General features: G+C 45.6%; 1 protein-coding gene across 11 annotated transcripts in view; it reads right to left on the reverse strand.

The window, feature by feature from the left end:
- The window catches only part of ank2b (ankyrin 2b, neuronal), a 174949-nt gene that overhangs the window by 83291 nt on the left and 81658 nt on the right, over positions 1–10000 (reverse strand). For 8 of the 11 annotated variants that reach the window (XM_076289435.1, XM_076289433.1, XM_076289431.1 and 5 more), the window contains exon 1: positions 517–1075. The exons of 1 other annotated variant lie outside the window; for it this stretch is intronic. In XM_076289435.1, coding sequence (XP_076145550.1) covers positions 517–648 — 132 coding nt within the window. In that variant the 5' untranslated portion in view covers positions 649–1075. Of the gene's footprint in view, positions 1–516; positions 1077–10000 lie in introns of those variants that run through there. 2 more of the 11 variants (XM_076289432.1, XM_076289434.1) reach the window with 2 other exon arrangements.

Consider the following 10000-nt stretch of genomic DNA (forward strand, 5'->3'; position numbering starts at 1 on the left):
GAGGTGATAGCATGTGTGTACTAGTCTATAGTGCGGCAAAAGAGAAATTCTATCTACAGTTCTCAACTGTCATCATGTCCCCTATACCAATCCTCGTTTATGTCAAACATAAACCACATGTTGCTGTCGCTCCTGACAACCAACAACTCTCATGACGCACTGCCAACCACCTCAGGAAGATACACAGAGGCTTTGACATCAGATTAAAGCATTGCCCCATATTCACACACCACAACCACTCACACCACTGGAGACCACACCATCACAACTCCAAATCACAAAAAAGGACAGATGTCTATGCATCTACAAGGACTTCCAGAAAGCTCATATTCATCTACAAGCATCAAATACTAAATGACATAATAATTATGTGCAAAAAGCATACAAAACATAGGTTGTCTCATGTCCATTTCAGCGCTATACTGTAAGCTAATCTCTCCACTGACCCAACCTCTGTCCAGTCAGCTGGTGCTAGAGCTGCCCCGTCCCTTTCATCTACATTCCCCCGCTGCTTACCAGGACCCAGGACTCCTGGCCGTCCCCAGAGCTGTACACGTCAGCGCTGGCGTCCTGGACGGAGAGGCTCTCGCCGGCCGCCTGTGGAGGCCCCTCACCCCACTGGTCCTCGTGCGTCGCTGCGTTGCCCATGCCAACAATCCATAGAAGAGGGCTGGAGCCTCACGCCATTCAACGCACAGAAGCACAACTTCCAGACGGCTTCCAGACAAGCAAACTCCGGAAAAAAAATCCAATCCTTTCTTCTTCCAAATGCCTACATAACCGTCCTTCCACAACTATACGTGTAGAACTATGGAATCATGACTCAGGAGCTGAGATATGTCCAACCTTCTACTATATGTGTGTATACGTTAAAAGTGTGACATATGTATACATGTGTGTATGTGTGTGTGTGTGTATGTGTGTACTGTATGTGTCAAAGTGATGTCCTGAGCCCTGCACCAGTCTGAAACCCTGCCGCTAGCCTCCGGCCGCCCGACGCTCTCGCTTTCACTGGGTGGCTAATTTGAGCGGTGCACGGCTCTCGTCTATTTTTACTCCCCCACGCCGAACTATGCCCCTGCACGGAAGGAGGGTCGTCTGCCTGCACACAGAGAGGGTGGCATATCAACTAATGGGACTGGGCCATGGGCTGTGAAGGGTGTGTGTGTGTGTGTGTGTGTGTGTGTGTGTGTGTGTGTGTGTGTGTGTGTGTGTGTGTGTGTGTGTGTGTGTGTGTGTGTGGAGACAACTACTTCTGAGTGCCCATTGAGTTGGAAGGCCACCCCAGCAAGCGATGGGCAGCATGACGACGAGCAAGGGGACAGTTCTGAATATGTCAAAGGAGAGAGAGAGAGAGAGAGAGAGAGGGAGATGGAAAGAGAGAGAGCCCAAAGGGGTATAATTACAGACACAAATCTGGATGCACACAGAGGCCAGTCAGGGCAGGTGTGTGTGGAAATGTCAAATGGTGGTAGAGGACTTCACTGGACCAGCTAGACCAGGGGCAAATAACAAGGGCATAGAGTGAGAAGGTGGTTAGCTGTGACTGTGTGTGCTTGCATGCATCCTGTGTTTCCATGGCTCTGGCCAACCGCTATTTGAAACAGACGGTGTTGGGTGAGGTACAGTATGTACCACTGTGTATTGATTAAAGCTAATTGCACACAGGCATTGATGCACATCTTATATTGTTATGCTATTCATTACTCTCCAGTCCAGTGTTCAGACTCACTGTGTGTGTGTGTGTGTGTGTGTGTGTGTGTTTGTGTGTGACGTAGTCTGAGTGTGAGGTGAATGTCCCCATTCTCCTAACATGGCCTTTGAGATGATGAATACGTGACCTAGCAGCACGACTCACAAAGCCCTGACTGTTTCGCCCCAAATATTCCCCATTCACAAGCGCTTGTCGGAACATAATGTAAACAGACTTGCTGAAAGGGACTACTCACTCACTCCATCTGCCAACACATGGTGGGGGACAGAAAGATGCCAAAAGCTCAACTCCAGATTCCCCATGGACCACATCACTAAGTGGCCACAGCAAAAAGGTCGGCTGTGTCTTTCTTCTTCTGTTATTCTGAGTATCTTGACTACGCGAAATGTCGGAAAAGAGGTGAAATACTCAAAAATTATTTATTAAAATGTTTATGATTTTTAATAATAATTTCAAAGTGCATAATAATCATGCAAAAACAAGTAATATCATACAGCAATAAAAATAATATCTGTCAGTGACTTGGTGTTTTTATCAGTCAAAATCACGGGAAGCTATATGCTTTTACGAAACCGTTTCCTGGGCAACCGGGTTGGACAAGCATGTCAATTGCTCCTGACATGCTCACATGCGACAGATAAGTCACGACAAGGTAGATGCAATTACGGTGGAGATTGATGCTCAACTAGAGGTGGCACATAGTCGAACGCCTATCAGTTAGTTCCATTAACCTTATCCGATGGAGAGGTTGTTTACACACGCCTTCTAGATTGCCTTCCAAATCTCCCTGCTTCCACAGTGGAGGACCAGTAGTGGACCAGGATTTAGAGAGGGGCCCATGGACGAGCCTGTGTTGGCGAGAGTATTAGCCAGACATGACCAGCCAGTGAGCAGCACCATCAGAGACGACAAGGGTGTCAGACAGTGGCGACTATTAAATGTCACCATCACCCCCATAACCCCTCCCCACCCCACCCCACCCCACCACCCGAATCCACCAACCCACGTGCCTGTCCAGAGCACAGTGCACTCCTAGGACCCCCCTCACCCCGTCACCACCATCAGCATCAGCGTTTCATTTAAAGGAGATTTCGCTTCAATTTTCCCTTCGCCACAAACCCAGGCCTGAGGAGGTAATCCTTTGGTCAGAGCAGACAACAAACGCCTTTAATCTGCACTAAACCATATGGCCTGCAGTGTGGGGGCAGGGCACTTCCTAGCCTGTGTGTGTGTGCGTGCGTGTGTGTGTTTTTCTTGCTCCCATCCGCTTCTGTAAGGGAATGCGTCCTTAGCTCGTGTCTGCAACAAACATCTCACCTCACGCATGTGTGCTGATAACAATAGAAGCACGAACACACCCAACACACATGTGCCACTGAGTTTCCTTTAGAGGGTTTACAACTTGAACAAGTCACCACATTTCCACTGACAGTGAGCATTATTCCTTTAGCACATCCTCTATAAAGCACAATGCATTTAGTCTATTACTGACTTAGCTTTATCAAGCCAGACGGATACAGCTCCACAGTCCATTCGCTCATTCACTGACATCAACATATCTGTTTTGAGCACAGCCACATTAATGCACAGTGCATCTGCATTCATGTATTAATACACAGTATAACTGGAACCCATCCAGCCCCACTGCTCCCATTCATCCATTCACTGATTAATGTAAATGACCACCTACACCCCCCCCCCCCCTGCTGTGTGTTAGAGTGGGTTGGGTAACACACAGGCAAACGCTCAGTACACCACCCCACCCGTTTGACCCCTAAGGTCTTATCGCCCAATTAAATCTGCATTAGCAGATATGGGGGAGGGGAGGGGAGGGGATGGCTAGCAGGGGTGGAGAGAAAAGTGCAGGGGACAGCGTCTTCCTCTAAGACTCTTGGTGCTGAGGGCAGGGTGGAGGGGGGGGGGGGGGTAAGGGGGTGAGTGTAAGCGAGCATGATTAAGTCATTCGGTTGAGTTGTCCGGCAACTTTAGCCGGCCGAAACAGCCAAGGAGAGAGACTGTGAGAGAGACTTCACTGCTGCTGCTTGAGTAGACTGATGATGCTAATGTGAGAGGTTTTGATCAAAATGGTCTCAGCAGTATTCAGATCAAATGTATTCTATCATGTACCTGCTCAGAAGCTACGATTTGAAAGTGGTTGTTTTTTTTTTTCCCTGGTGGGAGCTCTCTGTACATAAAGGACTAAACTAATTGAGTGACAGTGACCGCTACCCTGCTGAAAAAAGGTGTTGTGCAACCTGCCTTTTGGAAAATGATTCATGAAATCACCTTGAACTTCATAAGAGCAAATCAACATTTTACAACTTTAACAAGTCACTGCAGAGAACTCTCTGGCACTCGGGTACCGTGTAACCACGGAAACCAAAAAATCTGCAGTCTTCTTCATAAAGTCATTACCATGCAGCAGACACAAAATGAGAAACACACACAAAGGACGCTGAACACAATCACCATGGACATGGACACAATTAAATAACACAATCATGGATTCAGCATGGACATACTGTACAGTACTATTGGCAGCCAACCATTGCCAATGATGACCATTCAAGCTGCTGGACTCCCAACCCCCCCCAGATTGTCAGATGGCAGAGCCTTCCACCAATAGGGACAGATGTGGGGGGATTTAGGCTCAATTTGATTTAATCTCAGCCCACTACCAAAGGCAAAAAAGCCCAGCCCAGTATACTGTCCTACAGTATACTACACTACACAATATACTGCGTGTATAATATACATATTATATATATATATGTATATACACGCACAAACACACACACACACACACACACACACACACACACACACACACACACACACACACACTATTATGATTTGGTCACTGTAACAGAACTGTATCTATTCTATCCACCGTTATTATGAATAGAGTACCAGTAATCTAATCAACATTCTTCTGACTGTGTATAGTGTGTGTGTGTGTGTGTGTGTGTGTGTGTGTGTGTGTGTGTGTGTGTGTGTGTGTGTGTGTGTGTGTGTGTGTGTGCATAGCGTATGTGAGTTACATGTTTGAAAGAATAAGGGGGGGCTGGTTCTGATCAGTAAACAGAGCAGAGACGATGGCACTGGGATGCATGAATATGATGAGAAATGCCTAATGGAATGAAAAGCATATTAAGCTGGCAAAGCTTAAGCCCCACCAGTGGGCTCATGGGGCCATAACTATAGTATAGATCATCTGGTCCAAAGGACAGCCTGCCATCCACTGCTCTGGTTACCACTGTGCCTGCTGCTTTTACTCTGCTGCTGCCTTTTATGCAGAATGCACAGCTACAACAGTCTGGTCCGTTCCAAAAATATACCTCCACTCCCAGACGCAGAGCAGGGGAGGGGGGGATAGAGAGAGAGGAAGAGAGAGATGAGACAGAGAGAGGAAGAGAGAGAGAGAGAGAGAGTGAGAGAGAGAGAGATGTACTGGTCTCTCACTGATGCAGAAAGACGGAGCTCCTGAGAGCTCGATGCTCTGCTCTACACTCATGACACTGTCATTAAGGGAAGCCCAGAGCATGCTGGGAAGAGGCAGAGAGTACTGCGCGTCCTGACGATGTGTAGCAGAGACCAGGGAGGATCACTGGTACTGAAACACACTCCAGTCCTTTCCTTAACAACACTAAAGGGCTTCACTGTACAAAGTGCACGTACACCTTCATGAAGAAGTGTCATACCCAGTAGGCTGGAAAGAACATGCTTATAGTCAAAACATAGCGACAGCTTAACTTAGCATAACATTTGGAATTATCTCCACCAAAGGATGGACAACCCTGACTAATCCTGCTGGTATACATTATTACAGAGCAACAAATTCATATCTATTGGGCTTATGGAAAAGCAAACGTCAGTTTCTGTCATATTGCAGCTCATTGTGAAGGATATGATCATAGTTCATCCAACCATTTGGAGCATATAATATGAAAGGAAAGATATCTGCATGGATATCTCAGTTCTCCCACAAAGACTTGGGAGATAGACACTAACCCTAGGAGATAGAAATGATGGTTCTGATAGTCATTATTCTAAACTCTGTTCCAGGTCTCAGACATATTAAGAGTCTGAATAGAGAATGTGTCTCACATTTGGAGACTGAACGGGGGAAAAATCTTTTCACACACACACACATACACACAAACACGCACACACACACACAGCTGGCCAAATGTATCACCAATATCACACATTTGAGAATGGGCTGACCACACCTGCAGTTCTGACCCCACATGATCTCCTGCACCAAAAATCCAATTTGCACCCCACTCATGCTAGTCTCCATCACTCCTACTCTCTCTCTCTCTCTATCTCTCTCTCTTTCCCTCTATACCTGTGTGTATTATATCCTATTGACGAGTCATTATGTGAGGAATACAACTGAGTCACTGATTCCACACCTACATGAAACATTATGGTACTTTTCATTTTAGAAGAAGCTGCATTGTGCGATGTCTGCTGTCTAGCACACTACTGCCTACAGAACAAATGACCAGACATTTCACAGATGAAGACCAATGAGAGATGAGAAATGTATTTCAATGGACTGCAATGGTTACTAGGGATTACATTTAAGCCTTTGGTAAAGTGATGACTTCATGTATTAAATCCTATGTATTATTTCTAATATGCTAAATGAAAGACTGTATTGCTATAGCAGAGGTAGGCTACAGGCTTATACTTTATTATATAATGAGAGGGGGAGATTCTACAACATTCCAAGCTTGTTGTCTGTCATATTACTGCTGTTTCTAATGTTCTACTGTTGCTATTACTGTATATACTACTGCTGTTTGAAAATTATTATATTCTGATATTCATTCATGCAGAGACTAAAAACAATTTTACCCAGACAGGACTTTTCTGGTTTGATATGAGGCTTGCAACGAGGCCAAAAGCTTCCACTCAGACTGTAATCCTGGATTTGGCCATCCCCCGGCCAGTTGTACACTGAACACGGGATACACAGGCAAAATCCACAAGTGTTTCCCCAGTTAATGACATGACAATCTGTCTGAAAACAACAACAAAAAGCATTGACAGGAAGAGGAAATGACCGATTACCACGACTCATTTGACTGGCGTTCACTTGCTCCCTTGATGTGGCCGGGGATGTCTACAGGCGCCCACTGATTTCAGACAGTTTTTGACTGGACGCTCTGTCGTGAAGACAGACTTGGAAAGCAACTCTGTGGATTAGTTTGTGACATGGACATCCGAATCCTCATGCTTGTGTTACGCTACGCTCCCAGTCACAATAGCAGAGGAGCACAGAGTTGGTTATTAATGAGGAAACGCTTCCAGATAAGCAGTGTGTGTAAATCAAATCATGTCCCTCATGACTCTTGAGGTTGAAAAAAACATTGTGACTGGAGTTTAACATGCATCACAGGGAGCACAAACCATACTAAAGAGGATCATATTAGGGCTGTCCCTTTTACTTACAAAAAAGCACAACAAATGAACATTAGTCATATAGCATATAGAGTACAGTGGGTGACTATGGAAATATCTGTCACAAATCCTGTTCAGATTTGGCCCAGATCTGGCCCAGATCTGGTTTAGATCCGCTGTTATCCAGTAGACATCTGGCCACTGCATTTGCTCCTAAGTGATTCGACATGGCAGATGACATGCAAAATGCATGCTGGCGGATGAGTGAATAAAGCCACAGAAAATTCCAAGCCATTCCCCCACCCATCCACCCACCCACCCCTCTCAGTGATCGGGTTCAACATTTTAATATCGACATGGGGGGAAAAAAATCAACTAAAGAGATTAACTATAAAGTCCCGAGCCAAGCACGTAAATGGACATGCAAGACAGCGTTGTCTGAAAAAAACAACAACTAACAAAAACACATCCAGATTAAGGGGTATGGCCGCCACAGTACAGATTACAATACAGACGTCATGTGCACAGTCTCTCTCTCTTATAGAAACGTCAACGGTTTGCGGTGCTAGTGTAATAGCACTATGTAGTGCTGTACAAGGAAATGAACTTCACGTTTGGACACCTTAAGAAATGTGATAGTGACGTTAATTGACGATAATCAAATTATAAATGTCTACTGACACAAGAGAAGAGATGTCACAATGCCTATTTTGAGTATTAACTCAGTTTTGACCAAATACATAGTTACTGCGGTTTGTCATTGTAGGCCTACTGCAGAAATGGGGAATACTTTTGCCGACCGAGTGAGATAAGGCTGATGGCTAGAAAACCTGCTCTGTGTGCGACAAAAGGACTCGTTTTTGCAAACTCTGACTAAAAATGTTCTGACCTCAGCAGTCAGAGGTGATTTGGAGCCTTGTCCTCCCACTCGGTACTAAATGCTTTCGTGCAAGTCTGCAGGTCACAAACCCCTCCGAGTCCAAAACAGAGCAGAGGTGTGAAGGCTCTCAGGTTTGACACAGCGTCCACCTCAGATGACTACCAACCTCACAACACAAACAGAAATCCATTGAGGTGTGTTTGATAGCGAGAATGTGTGTGTGTGTGTGTGTATGTGAATACAGTATGTGTGTTTACACAAATAGATTACAGTGTATTTGCAGTGAGTAATATAATGGGAAGGGGACATAAGCATGACTCCACATCTTTTTTTCCCGATTAGCCAAACCATCTCGCTAGCACATCTACAGTAAGACCACTAAGACGAGCTATAAAATACCACAGAGATCACTTTGCACGTACCCTCATTAACAGATAAGAGTTGTGTGTCGATTGCAGAGGGGTGGCCAAGAATACATGATGTGTCCTAAATGCAAACCAGAGGATACAGAGTTGCACTATGCATTACCTCTGCTTTAATCCACATCCATGTCTAACCCTAGCCGTAGTTTCAGATTTAGGCCAAAGTGTGCTGTGAGCTTAGTTTGAATCACTCTCTATCTGGGGTTAAACCAAAAGCTAAAAATTGCAAGCCAAAATCCTTCATAGATATGTATGGAGTTCTCTGAACACGTAGGCAAATGCTAGAGGACCGTTGGCGATAGTGAGTTTGGGGTGGACATTGGGAGATTAGACAGAAGGCTGTGTGGCTTTGCATTTCATGGATGACTGGTATCCTAATGCTCTGTGGTGAGAAGGATGAGCAATGTGCCTTTTCCAGATAAGTCGTTTTCACTGGTGAAGACAGGGACTGACTGGTTGCAATACACGTATACTGCTGTAGCAGATACCAGAAGGCCAACTACATAACGCATGGCAAAGCTTCAAAAGAAATGTAATCATAGTTTTGTTTTCAGTGCCGTAATGTTTAACATAGGGTGTTGCTATTCAGTCTAGCAGAGACATTTCACCATTTATTATCTTGCCCTGGCATAAGGACTGTCCTCTGTGGGCTGACCATGGTCATGTGTGTGTGATGGGAATCTGGAGGGGGCAGTTGGGTGCACAACCAACCCTTGTGTGACCACCACAGCGATCCCAGCATCCTGGTCATCACTGCCCCGCGCTCGAGCGAGAGGAGAGGACACTGCGGCAGCATGATCCCATCGACGATCAGAGCCAAAGAGCACAGATGGGAAACAGGATGTTTTTATCTCTCTCTCTCTCTTGCTCTCTCTCTCTCTCCCAATCTCTGTTTCCCTCTCTCTTACTATAGCTCACTCTTTTTCCTTCTCTTTCATGCTTGCTCTCGCTGCATTAGCACTCTCTCTCTCTCTCTCTCTTGGTCTCCCTCTCTCTTTCTATTATCTCTAGTTCATTATACAATTGAAGAGAGTGTCATTCACAGGTGGCTTTCTGTGTGATTTGGAGGGACTAAACCCACCACCGACAGGAAGCAGCACTTGCATTTGTTCACTGTGGGGCTTGATGACAGAGTTAAGTGTTTCCAAAGAAACTGGACCTCAGACATCTGGACCCGGTTGTGTGTTTCTGCACTGACCATTTCTTTTTTTAAAGTATATTTTTTGGGCTTTTATGCCTTTAATGTGACAGGATAGTGGAGAGTGACAGGAAGAGTCGGGGTGGGATCCGGAAAGGACCAATCGAACCCGGGTCGCCGGCGTACGGTGCAGGTGCCCCAGCCAGTTGCGCCACGGCTGGGGACACTGAGCATTTTTTCACTGGGACGGACTGGGTCTATAGACCCATGAGATTTGATCTCCAGTAATCACTATCTTGACACTGAAAACACAAACTTGCGAGGGCACATTTGCAAGAATAGTGAAAAACACACTTCTTCAGTTTTACATTTCTTTCAGGTAAGAAGGAGGACAACATAGGCTGACTCACTACCATCATCAAGCGGGCTACTCT

This window comes from Alosa pseudoharengus, unplaced genomic scaffold, assembly GCF_046254945.1.
Source record: "Alosa pseudoharengus isolate Yale_2024_CS ecotype anadromous, Long Island Sound unplaced genomic scaffold, YU_APseudo_1.1 YU_APseudo_1.1_scf_17, whole genome shotgun sequence".
Classification (NCBI taxonomy): Eukaryota; Metazoa; Chordata; class Actinopteri; order Clupeiformes; family Clupeidae; genus Alosa; species Alosa pseudoharengus.